This window comes from Micropterus salmoides, unplaced genomic scaffold, assembly GCF_014851395.1.
Source record: "Micropterus salmoides isolate LMB-PRFRI ecotype aquatic unplaced genomic scaffold, ASM1485139v1 Ms_hic_scaffold_17, whole genome shotgun sequence".
NCBI lineage: Eukaryota > Metazoa > Chordata > Actinopteri > Centrarchiformes > Centrarchidae > Micropterus > Micropterus salmoides.
Window position 1 is genome coordinate 23,968,841 of NW_024040817.1, and position 19,065 is coordinate 23,987,905.

Sequence of the window (19,065 nt, forward strand, 5' to 3'; positions counted from 1 at the left end):
TAATCGCGACAGCCTTCCTGAGTATTGTTGCTGACCATGTCCATCCCTTTATGATCACAGTGTACACATCTTCTGATGGCTACTTCCTGCAGGATGATGTACCAGGTCACAAAGCTCAAATCATCTCAAACTGGTTTCTTGAACATGACAATGAGTTCACTGTACTTCAATGGCCTCCACAGTCACCAGATCTCAATCCAACAGAGCACCTTTGGGATGTGGTGGAACGGGAGATTCGCATCATGGATGTGCAGCCGACAAATCTGCAGCAACTGTGTGATGCTATCATGTCAAAATAGACCAATATCTCTGAGGATTGTTTCCAACATCTTGAAAGTATGCCATGAATGCACATTTTGACTTAATTATCCACAGCACTTGCTGCCATTTTCCTGCAGCTCCTGTGTTTTTGTGTATAGCTAAGTTGCTTGACCTTGTTTCCATGTCGGCGGTATGGCTTTTTGGCCACCAGTCTTCCATGATGACCACTGCTCACCAGACTCGGGTGGGTGGGTGATAGGTATACCTGGGTCCCACTGTTTTTTGCCATTTCTGAGCTGATGGCACGGCTGAACATCTTCCAGTGGTGAATGGGTGTAAGCATGATGGGTCTTTTTATCTGCTGCAGCCCCTTTCTTTGTGCTTCAGCTTGGACAACACAACTGGAAACCTCTCTGCCTTGAAATTTCTACCAGGGAGAGACCTGCTGATGCAGTAGAACTACCTTGTGTCTTGTTGCTCTGCTCAGTCTTGCCACGGTGTATGACTTCTGACAGTCTGTCTTCAGCAACCTCACTTTGTTAGCTGACTTTAGCTGCCAATTGCATTCCTCCTACACAGCTGTTTCTTTTTATGTTAATGATTGTAGTACTGAAGGCAAAAAGGGGTCACACCAAGTTTTTAATTGATTTAGATTTTTCTTTTGTTCACTCACTTAGGATTTTGTTAATATAAATATAAATGATTAACATGTCTATTAGCATGTGTATAGCATTCTTACTTTACAGTATTCACCACGCCTGCACAGTACTGTATTAAAGCATAAAATAACTTATTAATTTAACTTCCTTCGGTGTAGTCTGAAACCTAGATGCTTGGAGGTGGCATTCCTCCTCACCCAGAAGTAACTCAACTATAGCACAATAGCAGCTCTTTGAAGATTGATTACACAGCAACCTGTAAAAGTGATGAATACCACTGCAAAAAGGGGGGCTAAATTGGAAGTATATTGAAAGGTGGTAGATTGAAAGAAAGCTTGGAAAAGAACAATGTAATCAGAAAACTACAACGCACGAACAAGGAAACAAAGAGTGTGTTCAGACCTAATAGTGCTTCCAGGGGCCGCCTCAATGGTCCACATACAGTGCAGGTTGTGCTCATATGGAGCTGGGTAGCCCGGAGACAGGATACGACCAGAAGGCTCATCCTTGATGGCACCCCCACACTCCGCTACAAAGAGGAGGGAAAAGAGAAACAGAGAGATTAAGGGGGTGAATGGTGAGTAGGAGTAAAGAGGGTAAAACATGCAAGAGCAAAATAAGTACAAGCTCATCAATGATCTGAAAGTCAAATGAAGAAAAAGTTAACATACTTAACATACCAGAAGCTGCATCATCCAACTTCCAGTAAAGTGCATCATCAGTTTCCTCTCATCATTATTAATTATTGACATAGTAGTCATATGCTCAAATGTGATGTGCTTTATCATCTTGTTTGCAATTTGAATGATGGGAGGGAGAGCAGCCAACTTAATATACTCTATGTGTATCTCCTTGGCTCAGCAAAGGCAATCCACCATCTCAACCAATGACCTCATCCTGTTGCCTTTGAAAGTTGATGGACTTGTTGACTGAACAACAACATTCAATATATTAGACTCAAGTTCAGTGCAACCTTTAACAAAGACTTTTCGACAGATAAGGCAAACGCTTCAGTATAAGTTCAGGTATCAGTCAGGAAAGCTATATAATGCACGTTTGTACAGAACAGATACAAAGTTGCCTTAATGGAAATATTGCTGATATTAGTATCTACTGGGCAACATGGTAGACAACAGATCATACCAAGAGAGTGGAAGACTTTTCATGAATCACTTGAATGTCACTGAGGGTGCTTACGGATGCTGTAGTTGTGGTAGCAGTAGACAATATGGCTTCTAGTATCATATCACATTTCAACAAGCCTCCCCACCGCACCCCCTCCCTGAGGTATACAACACACATCCATGATAACAACAACATAAACACACATCACTGGAACTACAAAGCAAAATTAGAGGCCAAAGCTTTTTGTCAAGAACAGTGGGGAGTTTTTTTTCAGTCTCAAGTAATGAATTGCCATCAGAAACGCTCTGTGACTGAAAAGCAATTTTCAGCCCCCCCTTCAATTACCACCTCCTACCCTTATCCAAAAGTTAATGAAAAAAAAAAAGTTCCCCAACAACATCTGACTTCAAGTGTTTTTTGTTCACAATTTTGAGGCCATCTCAACTGACAAGAGGAGGATAAAAGTGTTCTTGTTTCTTTTCCTTCCCCTGAGAGAAAAATATATCCTTCAAACAGGAGGAAAACGGAGGAATCATACTCAGGATGATGGGTGTGAAATCCATCTGTGGCAAGTAGACCCTGTACTGAAATACAGCAACAATGGCAGACACACACAAACAGAAGCATCCTGGCAAGAAGGAAGTAAGCCACTAAGCAACTAACTACATAAAAATACTGCAGTGTACACACATACAGGGTAACAGACCATCAGACAGGGACAAGCTGTGGCTTCTCCATACACATTGGACAGAAAAAAAGCACCTTCCTTTTGATAAACATGTATTTCCTCATGTTTGCAAATAAATCTTTCCTTTGTTTCTCTCTGTGTCTCCCTCCTTCAGACTCTCCATCTCCCTCACGCATTTAAACAGCAGTGATCACCAGGGCTGGCCTCTGATCATTTTTGCTGTCAAAGCATAAACACATGAAACAATACACATGCACACATCGGCACATACTGTAAATAGACTACATGCTTAGTTGCAAAAAATGTCTTAAAGATTTGACTGTCATTTTTGCTTTTACTGTCTTGGAAGGAGGGGGAAAATATACAAAAATGAACGTATCAATCTTCACACTGCTGAGGTTTTAGTCTCTCAAAGTCCCCCCCCCTCTGTTATGCTTTTCTTGTTGAAGAAAGCGTGTTTCATGGGGTGAAAAGAGAAGACGGTGATCTATCACAGTAAGACAAAGTCATCTCTTTCTTCCAGCCTTATGACCTAAGAAACTACTGCTCAGTGCTGACATGACAGTGGATCTCCCTCAGCTACTCTACCCCTCCAGTATCCACATACATCTTTCTAAAACAACTCAGGTTGTGCCTCTATTTTTGTCTTACCTTCTTCTCAAAGTAGATTAAATTTCCCCCTGTACAAGACAACGTGCATGTGCATGATCAAATTATATGTGTGTGTCTTGTAATTTATGGAAATGGAACATTGAACATCTAGGAGACTCCTTGCAAATCAAACATATAACATTTTACTGAAGCACCATACAAAAACTATGTACTGTCAGTTATCCATTAATATGTAGAAATGTGTGGTGAGCTATAAAAAAAGACATTTATATGTAATTATCAAAACTGACTATGCACAAATTAAGTGTCAATAGCATACAACCAGTTTTACAACTAAACCTTGCAACGTTCTTCTTCTGTGACCTTCAGGATGTGAACTCTCCCAACTGTTTTCAACTCAATTTCATTTCCCCCCCTTCCCTCCTCGCTATACCCTTCCCATCTGTGTTCAGTGTGTCCTTGGTGCTAGAAAATAATCCCACCATTACAAACACAAACAGTCCCTCATCTGCTCCCAAATTCACTCTGGCTGTTAGGCCATCATCTGCAGTGAAAGGGGCATGGGGAGGACAAACGTGTTCAGAGATATACAGTATGCTGAATGTTTTTTGTACCCAGACATGAAATTACCTGTCAGTTTGGGTTGAAACCGGAGCCAAGCAATATTATTCTAATCACCTTGGCTGATGTCAAAAAGCAGTATCCTGCCTGTTTTCCTTACCGAGCTTCTGGCTGGCTTCTGAGAGACTGTCAAAATATTGCCCAGGAGAAGACTCAAAACATTGCTTTGGGTTTGTTACCATGACACCATATAGGCAGCATGTGTGTGTACGTATGTCAGTTTAATAGTTTTGAATATAATAACGTATACTATTTGTGTCAGCTGGCAAAAAGTTAAAGGTGAACTCAAAATAAATTAAAAAAAGATCAGATTAGTATAGCCTCTGCTAAACGTTAATGGAGAAATGATCTCCGTACAGTTGACTTTCAAAGTCTTTCCACCTCCGACAGCTAGGGGTTAAAAACCTGTCTATGCAGAATTAAATTAAAAAATGATGCAATATGAATATGAGGAGCTAAATAGAGCAGAGTCATTTTCAATGAGATAACGCTCTTAGCTAAAGAGCTAAAACAAACCACAAAACTTTTCTAAACCTGCACTGGCAAAGAAAAGTATTTTAAGAATAATTTTGGTATTTTAAACCTATTTTCACATATTTTGGTGTCAAAATGACTAGTACTTGGTACAAAATGTTTTGGTACCTGTGCAACAGATGATTTCAGACAGCAGCTGCGAACCAGCTGCAGTGGTGGCAATTGCGCATGTCAAAATTACATCCACAAAAAGTGCTTGTTTTTGCCAACAACAGGCTCAGACTTTTATACAAGGTGTCTGACAACATCATGCAGAGGATCCCTATGAGTGACTCTCGGTGACACCAGTTGTTGCAAGAAGAAGCCGGTAGAAATGTGAGTCAGTGTTGGAGAGGCAAAGTTTATTTCCTAATGTTACTCCAACATAACAAACTCCTCTTATAAAAACTCTAAAATACTTTAAGTACACTAATGCCCTGTACTTGAATAACATTTTGAAGCACTTGTCATTTATTAGAGTATTTCCATTTTATGCTACTTTAAACTTCACTAGACTTCTTTGACAACTTTAGCTACTAGTTAGATTTCATTTGCAATTTTTATTCCATATAAAACATTAGTTCATATAACTTTTTTCAACTGACTACCAACAAAATGTAAGTTATTTTGCTACAACTTGGCCAGCTGCAACATTAAACTGCTGCTTGCATGTTATTGCATCATAATAATAATAATCCAACATGATAATGTTCAGAAAGTGGTCATTCTGCATAATGAGTACTTTCTATACTTTTGTTTACTTTTGTAATGCAAAACAAATTAGCTACAAAATTAGCAGAACCCAGAATTAAATTGGCAAATAAACTAATAATTCTGCCAAAAGCATAGACACACTTGATCCCAAACCCCTTCAAGGAGCACTTGACTCACCAACACACAGTGGGAGGGGGCTGTCCCATGCCCTCCTCTCCCCCCTCAGGCATGTGAGCACCTCGGGGCCTTTCAGGGTGTAGCCTGGGTCACAACTATACGACACAGTGCTCCCTGCAAAATGACCCTTGTCCTCCCGCTTATAGCCAAACTGCGGAACACCTGGATCCTCACATTTCACCAGCTCAAAACCTTGGAGAGACAGAGAGGGGAAATGGAGACAAAAGGGTTAGGAAGGTATTGAAGAACAAAGTGCGAATGTGATCTGTATGTGTAGGAGGCAACAAAGAGGGTTGGAGAATGAGATTTAAGCAAACAAACTTTACTAAAATGTAAATATCAAATGTAAAGAAAGGTGGGTGCGTGTTTGTGTGTCACTCACTAATGAAGTGCAGTTCAAAGCCTTTACTGGTGTTATCCGCATTGCTGATGAACTCCAGCCACATGGAGCTGGAGGTGGAGTTCAGGGTTGTGTCTAGCAGCTCGCTGCCTGTAAACACCCCCAGCAGACGAGCCTTATTACTGCTGCCATCAAAGACCTGGGAGGGAGAGTGGGAGGAAGCTGGATTGAGATGATCAGGTGGGCATTCACAGATACACTAACAAGGCTGCATACACACACGGGGAGGGCGCAACTCCCCCCACCCCCTCACTTTGAGCATGTCATCCTCCTCCAGTCTGAAGTCTCGTGCTCGTAGCTGGATGCCTTTGCCCGGCTGCGTCTGGATGGAGTAGATGCACTCGTGGTTGTTGCCGTAGTAACCGGGGTAGTTGGGTGAGAGCAGCACCCCTTGCATGCCAGTCACGGATGAGCCGCATTCAGCTAGAGAAAAAGAGGGGGAGCAGAGAGAAAGAGAAGGACAAAGGTAGGGAAAAGGTGGTGGTGTTGGAGAGAGCAGAGGACATGTCAATGGCTATATGCTTGAAACTCAGAGTGTATTTATTCATGCTATCATGCATAGGGAGATGGGAGAGGTGATGGGGAGAAGAATATGGTCAATGACTGTACCTGAATGCTGAGTGGCACATCATCATAATCGCAATGCAATCTGAATATGATTAACAGTAATTTCAACTCCATTTGAAAATTGCCTTTTCTGAATCACATCAGGGAAACAGTGGAAAAGTAAAAAGGTGGGGCAAAGTTTTCTACAGAGTTTTAACTTCATGAATGCAATGAGGTAAGATGAGGTGAGGCGGTGGGACTTAAAATAAGGCTGAATATGATTGCCAGAAGTGTAACAAAATGTGTCACATCACTGTCAACCTTTAAAAATTTGCATTTATCTTGAGGCAAAAAAAGACCAAGAAACTACAAACTAGCATCTTTATTCCTACAGATAAATATGTAATGAGAACACGAGCAAACCATTTTATAAGGAAATAGCTTGACCTACTTTACACATGCCTAAAAACTCAAAACAAAAATTTAGAAACAAACCAGATTTTATTGCTGTGGGTGAGGAAAATAAATGTGACTTTGGCAATTTGTATTTATTAAACAGCAATTACTGGTATTAGACTGTCAAAATCATAATAACTTATTTTAAATTACTTTATGAGTTTAAAAACCAAAAACTGTGCAAGTTGTGAAAATACGCTCATAAAGCAGGTCAAGCAGTTCACAGTTGTGTCACAGTTATGTTTTTAAGAGTGTTTTGGATATGCTGAAAAGAGCCATGCTAAGGACAAACACGAGCAGGTCGATCGTTAGGACACAATTCATTTTCATTATCAACACACTACTGCAGCTCTTAAGATTTGGTGCATTATAGAGTCAACATACTGACCTAAATCTTTGCAGTTTGACTAGTCTTGTTTCCCAGGAATTAGCAACAAGCAACATCAATAATTAGCATATTTCAGCTCTTTAATGCCATCCTCATTAGAGCTGCTGCTCCACATAATTTGGACAAAGTCAAAAAGGCTGTTTCTGGGAAGCTATCCAACGAAGAGACAAAATGTGGGTGGATGGAGAGGTGATGATGTTGAGGAGAATTGAAAGGAAAGTATGTTGTCTTCCAACGTGACTGACAGTTTTGTACATTTCTGAATGGGTGGGTGTATGTGAAAGGGCTAGTGTGGCAATGTGGCATTGTGAGGAGGGAAGAGGGGGAGTGACAAAAGCCAAAATAAAGCATGTGACCACCTACCAACACACCTTGGCAGAGGGGAGCTCCACACCCGCCTCCTGCCCCCTAAGCAAATCACCCTCGCCGGACCCTCCAGTCGGTAACCCGGAAAACAGGAGAAGATGAGGGCGTCGCCCACTCCGTACTGCAGGCCTTTTCTGGTACTGTAGGGTGGGATTCCAGGATCCTCACATGGCTCCAAATCATACTCTGGAAAAACAGAGAAAGAATAACAAGAAAAGGTGTAAATGTATGTAATGTTCAGAGATACAGGAAATATCATGTAACCTGTGTCTTTGTTACGGTCTGTCACATCACAGTCATGTCCTACAAAGTTTAAACATGTGTAAGTGTAAATTGAGCTGATTCGGAATTCTGGCACGGTTTGAAAGGCATTTGAGACATTTTTACCCACTGATAAATAGGAAGGTAAACGATGCTTAAATTAATCGAATGTCCTCAATGTCCAAGATCTCATCCAAACAACATAACACCAAATTATTTAAATGAATAAAGCATCATGTGCCTTTGAGGGGCCATTCCGAGTAATATATCTCAACATTAAGACCTCCGTCTGTTCAGCCATAGCTCTTCATCCTTCCTGTAAAGCTAAAAATGTTGGTGGTTTTTGGTATTTCAAACTGCCAGTGAGGGTCTATTAGATTTTTAATAGAACATTCCTTTTTACTATGTCTTGGGGTTCAAATCAAGGGACACTGTGAGAGTAAAAGGAGGTGAGGTGAAATGATTCTCTCAGTAGGTAAAGGGCCATTTGTGCTAAATTAATCATTTACAATTAATCAATTCCCTTGATGTTAACTATTTCATTATACACTCAAGTGTCTGTAATTACATATATTTCTAGGACTTCTAATTATTATGCTCCCTGTGTATGATGGCCTTCTCCTAAATAAGCTTCGCTGTTTGTGGCAATAACCTATTGAAACAGACCCTTTTTATTAAAAGGTCACAGCAGGTCTTTGATCCATACCCTGGAGCCTCAACAAGAACCTGAGGTGCATAATGTTTTTACTTTTCTTTTCCTTTTCCCTACCTCTCTGTTTCAGTCTCCTCTAGGTGATAAACATGGATCAGTACAGTGACCGGCATTTTTCGGCTATCCCTCTTTTCATCTCTCAGTATTTGGAATGACTAAATCCATTCTTACCTGAGAAAGTGATGTTGAATCCCTCGTAGGAAACAGAGAAGTCAGAGAGGAAACGGATCTGAGCTGTGTAGTTTCCAAAAAGGCCTGCACTGAGAGGTGGAGGCAGTGTGGAGCCTGTCAGTCTCCACAGGGGCTGAGAGAAGCTGCCGTTCTCCGTCACTAACAAATGGTCATGAGGGCTCTCAAGGTGGAAGGTGTGGAAGGTGAATTGGACACCTGAATAAGAGATGTAGAAATAGTTGTGTTGTTTATTTATTTAGTTTTTTAGTTTTGACTTTCCCATAAGTACATTGCAATTCTTGTATTTCCATCCTGCATATGTTCAAAAATATTCCTGCAAGTTGGAATTTCACTTAAGTGTGGAAAAAATCTAAAAAATGATATGACTTATAACTAACTTATATTCACTGGAGACAGACCGGAGTGTCAGTTTCATGATGCATACAGCATCAATCCTCTGTCTTCTTCCTCTACTACTTATCAAAGACATTACACCCACGCACAGAGAGCATCCACAAATAAGGATGTGTCAATTTGATGCGAGCGCTCTATCAAAGGTGACATGACTGGAGAGTCGTCCCGTGGCGCCGTAGCCCTAGGCCAGCCTCTCAGCACTCAGTCTTACAGAGACAAGCTTGTTCGGCAAAATAAAAAGGCCACTCAGTAGGGGGAAATGACATTGTAAGGCAAATTGAATCTGACTGCTGCATGTGTTGACACAGAATTTCTCTGCTAACCTTTGCCATGAGAGGTCTCGATTATCCATGTGCAGTTCAGGTTGTGTGGGTAAAAGTCTGGGAAGCCAGGTGATAGGATGGTGCCAAAGTTCCCCTGGATATAACCGCCACACAAAGCTGGCGACACAAGGCAAATGTAAACAGCAGGATATGGATGAAGGAGAGAAAGGAGAAGAGAGGCAGAAATCAGAAAGGGCAAAACAAAGCGGATGAAGACAGAAATAAAATTTCCCCCAAAAATTGCAAAACTTGTCTGCGCATTTACAATGTGATAAATTCATTTTACAAGAGATGCCCTTCAAGACAGCATAAAAAGGAGAGAGTGGTATCATCAATATCATTAAAGAGTGGGCAGAAATCAATACTGTCCTTTAATATAAAAGCGTTTACAGATGAGGAAAAAAGGGAAACATCAAAGGGTAAGCTCACCACCGTACATATAAAACATTGATGATGAAATGAGGAAGAAACTTTTAAAGTCTAAAATAAGAGTCGTTGAAAGTAACAGCACCATCTTATATGGATTTTATAATAACTCAGATATGCATAGCAATTGAAATGTGATGTTATAAAGCGCTCAACCATTTTTCATGTTTCGTCTGGAACAACATACAACAATGACTTTAGCTTTAATCCCATTTATGAATATGAGGAAATCTTGCAGGAGACTATTAATTTCTAGGTCAATATTTTGGAACGTACCATCACAGCTTGGCAGGGGGCGGCTCCACTGAAAATTAGGTTCACATTCTAATGGCTCTGTGTCACTAAGTGTGTACCCTGCGTCACAGCTAAATGTCACCAAAGCGCCCACATAGAAGTCATTGCCGTGTCGCTGTCCGTTGACCGGGATACCAGGGTCCACGCAGTGATCCGACTGTAACTGCAGGGCTAGAGAGGAACGGGACAAAAAAAAATAATAATAAAATAAGAGAAAAATATCAGGACAAGCAACACATTATCAAAGACAGAGGAACATATACTGGAAGTCCACTTGCTTGCAATGTAATTAGGATTATATACAGTTTTCAATAGGTCCATTGGAGGTTAAGAAATGTTAAAAGGCAGTTTATTTTCTCAACACAATCCTGATAAATAATTCAACAGAACATCCTTTTCAACAAGAATAAACCAATGAGAAGTTTCTGCACTTTTCTCCACTCCACCTTGCATAGTTTCTGCCTAAGTAGCAGCCATAGTGAATTATTGAAGTTTTGCAGAGATTTACCACAGACAAAGGTTACTAGTGTGAGCCACACACGTAGAAACAAGGATAGGCTTGCCTTATGGGTTGAATTTACAGCATGAGTGAAGACTGGTGTGTGGGAAAAGTGTGTGTGTGTGTGTGTGTGTGTGTGTGTAGGTGACAGGGTATATAGAATTTTGAGCATGGTAAGTCAGGGATATCTGACAGAATAATATCACCCCATTTTCTTTCTAATTATAGGTGTTCTAATAAGAACAGCTTCATGGTGAAATTGAGAGCCTCCAGAGATTGTATTTACAACCAAGACAGAATAGCTTTTGCTAGTACAGCGAACAAGGCTTATGGTTGCTGAATTGTAATAGATTCATTTCTATTAGGGTGTGTGAAGCACAGGTAAATGAGTCCTTCCTTTGCAGTGTATCTATCCTGTATCTTTGGGTGCAGGCTTGACTTTGTGTTATCAAGTTCTTACTTTCGTAACGTATGCGGAAGCCGATGTCAGAGTGGCTCTTGTCAGTGGAGAAGAGGAGAAAAATGAAGTTGGAGGTGCTGATGAGGAACTGGGGAACCTGGGTGCCCTGGTAACTACCAATTAGAGGTGAAGAGGGAAAACGCCCATCGCGCACCTCAAGGACGTCATAGTTGACCTCTGTACGGAACCTGAAAAACAGAGAAATTAGTTTAACAACTTTTATGCTTTCCAAAAAAAGGAAAAGTTCTCATATAATAATATGTCTATAAAATGTAGACTAGTCTAGAGTTTCATGGGTAATTCTCATTAGTTCCAGTGCTGAGTCAGGTTTACAGCGTGGCAAATGTAAGGCTGGACTACTAACCAGACAAAGTGAATAACCGCACTGGGGCCCCAGACCCTAAAAGGCCTCCGATGGTCACATATTATATGCTAGTTGTATTTTTTGCTAATTTGTTTCGGAATATGCCCTACTTAATCAGAATATTTAACTGAAATGATAAGGGTCCTGTCTGTCAAACATTTACATGGAGCATACTCTTCCCACCCACAAAAAAATTGTGTTTTACAAAATTACCACAAACATGGCACACTACAGCTCATTTTTGGGCTACAGCTCATTTTTACCCTGCGGCTGCCAAGCTGGTGAATGTGCTTTTGGGCAATTGGGCAACACTAAGTGAAATTCAGAACTAATAAGGAAGATTACCAATCAAGCAATTATATTACTGAAACTGAAAACCAGTGTGGAGATTCAAAAAAAAACAAATGAATATTTATGACATTTGGCCTCAATTAAAATCTTATAAGTTGCATTCCATGCCAACAGCAGAAAAGAGATTGATTGAATCAAGCTTATTCTGATGGATGGGCAGTAATTTAAACAAGACTTTGACAATAGTACGAATATCTTTATGGCAGCTCAGAATATTTAGCTTTTAACCAACACTGTGAATCCAGGAGGGTTTAATTTAATTATTTCCAATATGCACATGTTGAGTTTTAGAAAATCCTGAGACATTTGGCGACTGCATCTGTGTAGCATGTGTGTGTACGTGCGTGTGTGAGGGCGTGCTCGTGTGTTACCGCCTTTGTTGCCAGAGACTCTTCATCTTCAAAGCCATGAATAAATTGCTTATGTTTCAGAACCATGTCATCTAAATGAAGCGGTTTGTGATATTTTATTGATGTTACATAAAAATTAAAGAGCAACAAACATTTATGTTGTATTCATTTTGCATGGGGTGTTATTATGGCAGGGATGAGGATGAGATGGGCTTGCAAGGATGAGCTAATGTAGCGTTTGATCGTACGATTGTATGTGTCTCTCTCTCTCTCAACCATCAGGAAAAATTACCTCCTTTCCCAACTCTCTGGTTCCCCTTGACAGACCAGCTCCACTTACATACGCATTACATTTACAAACCTTCAGGTCTACGTATGTGTGTGTGTGTGTAAATAGTAAGGAAATCTGTTGATCTTCAGGAAGGGGGCTATCAAATGAAAGGATCAAATGCACTTGCTAAATAAAACATAGCATTAGCCTAGTTGGCAGTGTATGTTGATGTACATTAGATCTAATGCATTACTGCCAGAAAGAGAAGATAGAGGAAGAGATTCAAGAAGAAGTGAGAAAGCAGAGAAATAAATGTGAGCACATGATGAAACTGCGAGAAGGTTTAAGGGTTAAAGCAAGAAAAATCCAAGCTCACTCTGACAGGGGAAAAAACACTGACACAACAACAGTTGCTATCCGGGTGACTCACTTATCGAAGATGATCTTGATGGGGTAGCCTGGAGGAGCCTCAATGATCCATTCACAGTTAAGGGCCTCCTTATAGAGTTCTGGCCAGCCAGGGGAGAGGATGATCCCACTGGGAGCCTTCAGATCCCCTCCACATGGGGCTAATGGAGAGAGAGAAGAAATGGAGAAAGAGAAAGAGTAGATAGAGACTGAATTATGCATGTCTATCCCGGCTGATGTATGACAATAGCAATAGATGATCTCATGCATCAGCTGGGGCTCATCCCATTTCTTTAACTGCCAGGGTCCATCTGATGTAAATTCGTGACAGCTCACTTCAAGGTTAACCATTTCTCCAAAGAGCATACCTGTTATTGCATGTGTGTGCAAGGGCATGCATTATGTATCCATGTGTGTGATTATGTTTCCTCCCCTATGCTGTTGTCTTAAAATCTGTCTTCAAACCCCTCCTATAAAAGTACTGCTGTCATCCCCATCAAATAGAGCAAACGGGACATCTTTGATCGCTAGTACAAAAGGCACTTGAGCACATCGACCCCTCTCCCATAGCTTCATCTTTGTTACTGCTCACCTTGCTGTGCATCTCTTTAACTGCCTATCCTTAACCAGAACACACAGGCACAGTGGAGGGCTTAGTTAAAGTGCCAGCTCCTCGCTCCCTTTGAAGTGGAATGATTTAATCAGCCAACTCAGCATACTGAAGGACATCTATAAAACACATTACTCTACGAACGAAGGGGTATGATAGATGGTCTCAAAGGAATACAAAGCTGCTGCGGCACACAGGTGGAAGTGACATGTTTTAACCATGTCTGTGCTTGATGTGCTACACAGCTGGTTAACAACTAGCTTTATTTTAGCTTTGCCTGCTATATAGGCCTTTTCTGGTTTTCTTGAAATAGTTTATTGAATGTTGAATCACAGAGGAGTAACTGGATGGTTCTGCAGTCTGTATGTAAGTACAGCATGTCTGCAGCATCAGATATTTGAAAGAACAAAGATTCTGTATCATTAGCAGCAATCACCACCCTTTAGTCAGATCTCAGTGATCCCTATCATTATAATTTATGCCATTATTGATATTGATTAATTATATCTGCATCAACTGTAGTCATTTAATTAATGCAACCCACAAGGAGCAGCAAAACCATTGTCAGATTGATTTCTGGTCTTCTCCTTTCATCAACACCAATCTATTCACTTTTGGGTGTGCAGAAGAAATACTCTCTTTACAACTCTATGGTGCAGTGATGCTACATTACTAGCTATAGAGTGCGCATTTAAACAAACTCCCATTTCATCAGTTTATAACAGTTGTATATAAGCAAGAACAAAGTGGGTACCAAGCTAATGAGGTGCTAGATATACACATCTTCATCTTAATGACTTAAATACTCTGTGTATTTACTCTGGTGAGATCTGGATTTTCTGAGCTACACAGCTAACTATCCCAACTCAAACATAACTCTGTGATATTGGATAAAGAAATATGGAATAAATCCCACTCATTTTGTTAATATTTGCGACTAATATTAAAAACTGTCAGTAAATCTGAGAATGTTGTTTTTCAAACACCTATATGCGTCCCCAGCAAAAGGCTTCATCCCATTCAACCTAATAAAAAAAACGAAAGAAAAGAAACACTTTTTGTAGCTAAAATGTTAGACACAAAACACTCCAATAACCTGTTGTAGGATGGCTGTTACAAAGGGTAACGACTCTTTTACTCACCTTCACAGCGGGGCACTGCATTGTCCCACACCACGTTGCCATCCTTGAGAATGCACGAGATGGTTTGCGAGCCGTGGGTCTTAACGAAGCCCTCTTCGCACAGGAATGAGATGGAACTGCCCAGCTGAAGGCTCTCACCAAAGCGTTTCCCATTAACAGGCACTCCTGGGTCTGGGCACTCGTTGTGGCGAAATGCTATTGGAAATGAAGAGAGGAGATAGGGTTAGTGTGAAGAGCAGACAAAAGGGTGAGGCAATAGTGTTAAATGTTTTTTAAAGAGAAGATAAATAATAATAAAAGTCACTAATTTCACTTCTCAGTCACATAACATAAAAGCAAAAAATAAAATAAAACTTTTGTTTAATAAAATGCTTTTAAAAGAAGCGGATAAACAAAGTGTCAACTTGTTGAAGACACAAGAAAAATAACAGACTTCTAATTCTGCTGGTATTAATCCTTGTCACATATTACGTTTTCTGTGCAAAGATGCAAATTTCCACGGAGATTTGAAAATAATTACCCAAGTTTCTTGACGAAACTTTTTTTCTACTGTCAGCATTAAGCAATGCCAGCATTTAGCAAGAAGAAATTTGTTTCACTTAGTGAGTCACATTGATTCACCCTGCTGCAGTGATTCCAGAGGGTGGGAAACCCCACCATATGCAGATCATCAGCACCACACGACACTGCCGAATGATAGGTGGAGTAAACAAACAGGGGAAATTGTTTTCATACATCCTCAAGCCAATGGGACTTCAAGTAGGAACCAGTTAAAAAGGCCACGGAGAAACGCAGTCACACAAGAAGAGGCATATCCCCGGAACAAGGCATGTAAACAAATACATCACCTGCGCCACTATCTCTCTCACTTACTCACTTGCTCGCTCTCAGTCTTGTACACACGCGCAGGTAGGTGACACATGTAGGTGTTGATGAATCCCCCTTCTGTATCCATTGGACCCAAACAGAGTGCGAGCCACACCTCATCCATCACAATCATCTTATTTATTAAGGTGCCAAAAATCCCCTCAATACAGTTTGGCATGTCCTTAATTAACGTGAATGATGGAACATGTCCTCTCATCCCAACAACCCCCTAAAAACAGTCCTGCAGTTAGATGACACTGTTCTCGGGAACTAACCGTCATCTTCAATTAACTGTTCTTGACGTTCATTCACCACGCAGCATTGGTTATTTATTCATTCATCTAACTTGCTAATTAACGCATTAGTTGCCATGTGTTGTTCACACTGGCTTTACAGAAGCACCTGGGTTGGTTTGATGACATGTCTGCAAATGAGCTAGAGCCAGGGCCCAAAGGCATTCTGGGCAGACTTAGGTATATTATTTTAGTCACAGCAGAAATGTTTTTTTGAATTAGGAGCAGAATACAGGTTCAGTCTTCTGAATATGCTGTAATTTCACATACTAGTCCCACAGAATACTGGATGAACACATAAAAATAAGAAGTAAATAAAATAATAAATTAAAAAAAATATATGATTTGTCTAAATATTCTTGTCTCATTATATGATATAGTCTCATTATGTGATAATTTAGGGGCCACACATGTAAAATGTCCTTTATTTCTAAATTGTTTTGTTGGTTGGACGATTATCAAAAAGGTTTAATTTGTCAAGTTTTGGACAGAAGACAAGGTTTTTTTGTTTGCAATGTAATGTTATATGTAAATAAATGTTTCACCACTGTAATGGTATTTTTAGTGTCTAATATGGCCATGTGTGCTTCACACATGATACAATTAATTACATTATATATATTGTCTACTTGACAAACTACTGCAAATATCAATGATATTCTCTCAAGCAGATGAATGCCTGTAAAACACTGTTGTCAACACAGGGTCAGAAGTACAAACTAGACCATATGAAAGCAATGCATGCATGCATTACAGGAAGTTACTGCAACTAATTTTAGTGCAAAGTTTTACTGAGACAAACCTCCCCACAGCACCTTAACTACCTATGAAATAGCTTTGTGGCTTTATAGGGTTAGACATTCTGTACGGAGATATTTATATTGTGATGCGAAAGAATGCAAAGATCAGGCTCATTACACAATAGTGCATATGCAATGAACGCAGAAATCCGGTTGCCAAACCATCACGGTACAGTATATCCATGAAATGGGTTTACCAGCATGCAGCCAACGTGTACTGCGTCAGAGTATAAAACCCATCTGGAATTTCCTCAGAAGTCAGCCGCTACCCAGAATAGAATATAATGAGCACTGCCGCAATGTATCTGTCAGGTAAGAATGCTGCCTCTTTGTTTGGGTTTTATTTAGATGTCAAGTCTCTATTTAGACAATAAAGACAGGGTTTTTGTCATTTCTCTATGCGACTGTGGGTGAGTGTGTATGGAATGTGTTGCTGATGGGTGGAAGTTTATGCAGTCTGTGGGAGACAGGCACACAGATAATGCAGATGATTCATGAGGCCTATTGCATGTACACACACGCACAGACACACATACTGTACACACATGGACAAACAATCTAGAATACAAAGCATCCGGTCAGGGCGGGCTTTCGTGATAAGCTTTAAAAGACTTTCCTTTATCTCTTTTGAAGTAAAATTCAATACTTACTTGTAAACGTGATGTTAAAGCCTCTGTCTGTGTAGGTGTGGTCAGTCAGGAACTCCAGACGGGCCACATGGGCACTAGTTGTTATAGAAGGAGGCAGGACGTCACCAGAAAAGGTACCCAGGATAGGAGACTCGGCCTGACAAAAACAGTTTTCTGATGAGACCAAAATATCAGACTAAAAAGGGAGAGAAGTCAGAGAGTAAACAGCTCATACTGGGAAGTAGACAGATAAAATGACTGGCAAGTCCAATGCTGCTGGCAGACACATAATTGCACATCTCCTACTGATACGCATAATGACTGACAGGTCAATAGATGAAGTTGTACAAAGAGCTATTCAAAGTATCTGAGGACAACAGCTTATAATTTAACACTACCTTTCCCCCGTCCTTGATTGAGAGGAAGTCAAACTGTTTCTCCATGCTCAGGTCGTTGAAGGCCAGATTGATTCGGCTCTCAGGGTTGGTAATGATCAGCCATACACAGTGCATATTGTTGCCATACTCCTGGGGGTAGTTGGGCGACAGTAGCACCCCGGATGGAGTGGTAAAGTTGAAGAAACAGGAAACTATAGGAGTGATAGAGACATAAACAAAGAAAAAAAAAAAAGAGAAAAAGAAGGAATAAAAGAAAGAAAACCCAAAACATAAAAGGAGTATTGTTTAGGTGGCTGAAAAATAGGTGGCAGATTCCATTTATATTTGCTGACTACAATACATTATGGTGTGATAAATTGTATTGAACCTGTATAAAGCCACCTCACATCCCACATACCGTAGACATCTAACAGATCAGGAGGAAGTCATTTCAAAAGACACCACTATAACCACAAGTTTATTGACTTGTAGCATGAGCACACGTAGGCATATAGCGACAGCAACATTAGGCTCACTGGACAAGAAAGTAATGAAAAGGAAACATGTCCGAAAGTAATGAAAGTTGCCAATAAGATCATATAAGAACAATTGTTTGTGTCTTATTGTGGCAAAATTGTTTATCTTTATTTATATATTTATCCACTATTTATTATATGAGAGGAGGAACCCCACTAGAAACAATATCTTATTTAGGAAATGGGGAATAGAGAAAGCCTTAGCCTGAAACATCTTAAATCATCGTAAATATGTAACCAGATAATCATTGTTTTTAAACAATGTCTAAAAAGGCTAAAAGGAATGTTTTGATAATGGAAATGAAAAATGGTCTCATCTCCCTCCCTGATTACTGTCAAGGCTGCCACTTGATCCCAGTTGCTCAAATGGATGTGATTAGAAGAAAACAGCACAATGCCTTGATGTTACTGGTCAGCCTTCCTTGGAAAGACAGCCCACACTTTCTGCTTTGTGCATGTGGTGGTCTGGCAAGGTTAAACAGAAATATGCTTGGATAAGGAGTCGTAGGAAAATGGCACTGAAAACAATGCAGTGGTTACGGTGATGTGGTCAAATTTAAACCTTGCACTATCGATTAGGATCCGTTTCTAAATAAATTTACAAGTGACAAATGAGAAATGGAAAAGGCAGAGTCATGCTTCACATTTTAACTACACCATCTAGTTTAAATAGGTTTTGAATTTTATGTCACGTATCATCTGGACTCTCCTTACTTAATTGGTCTAGCTTCCAAGGTGCTGGGGTCTATTGATTGTCAGGGGATGTTTCATTAAAAACTATTGCAAGCTCAACATCAACACCAACTAAGCATACTTCAGTTCAAAGTTAATGAAGAAACATGGAAAGGTGGTGGGATGGGGGGATATGTAAGATAACTTGAGTCTTAGTCACTGACACAAAACACTACTTTCATTCACAAATGCACAACAGATAGATTTTTGAATATGCACAGGAACTTTCAATAGTCCATCTGGTAACAA

At 40.2% G+C, this 19,065-nt stretch overlaps 1 protein-coding gene across 1 annotated transcript in view; it reads right to left on the minus strand.

Annotated features, from left to right (window-relative positions):
- The window catches only part of csmd2 (CUB and Sushi multiple domains 2), a 251,780-nt gene that overhangs the window by 87,128 nt on the left and 145,587 nt on the right, over positions 1–19,065 (minus strand). Inside the window, exons 14-26 of the mRNA XM_038725504.1 lie at positions 17,570–17,760; positions 17,193–17,328; positions 14,583–14,777; positions 12,853–12,991; positions 11,087–11,274; positions 10,110–10,298; positions 9,408–9,524; positions 8,671–8,886; positions 7,524–7,712; positions 6,024–6,193; positions 5,753–5,909; positions 5,371–5,562; positions 1,323–1,449 (exon numbers count right to left, since the gene is read on the minus strand). Of these exons, the coding sequence (XP_038581432.1) occupies positions 1,323–1,449; positions 5,371–5,562; positions 5,753–5,909; positions 6,024–6,193; positions 7,524–7,712; positions 8,671–8,886; positions 9,408–9,524; positions 10,110–10,298; positions 11,087–11,274; positions 12,853–12,991; positions 14,583–14,777; positions 17,193–17,328; positions 17,570–17,760 (2,206 nt within the window). The remainder of the gene's footprint in view (positions 1–1,322; positions 1,450–5,370; positions 5,563–5,752; positions 5,910–6,023; positions 6,194–7,523; positions 7,713–8,670; positions 8,887–9,407; positions 9,525–10,109; positions 10,299–11,086; positions 11,275–12,852; positions 12,992–14,582; positions 14,778–17,192; positions 17,329–17,569; positions 17,761–19,065) is intronic.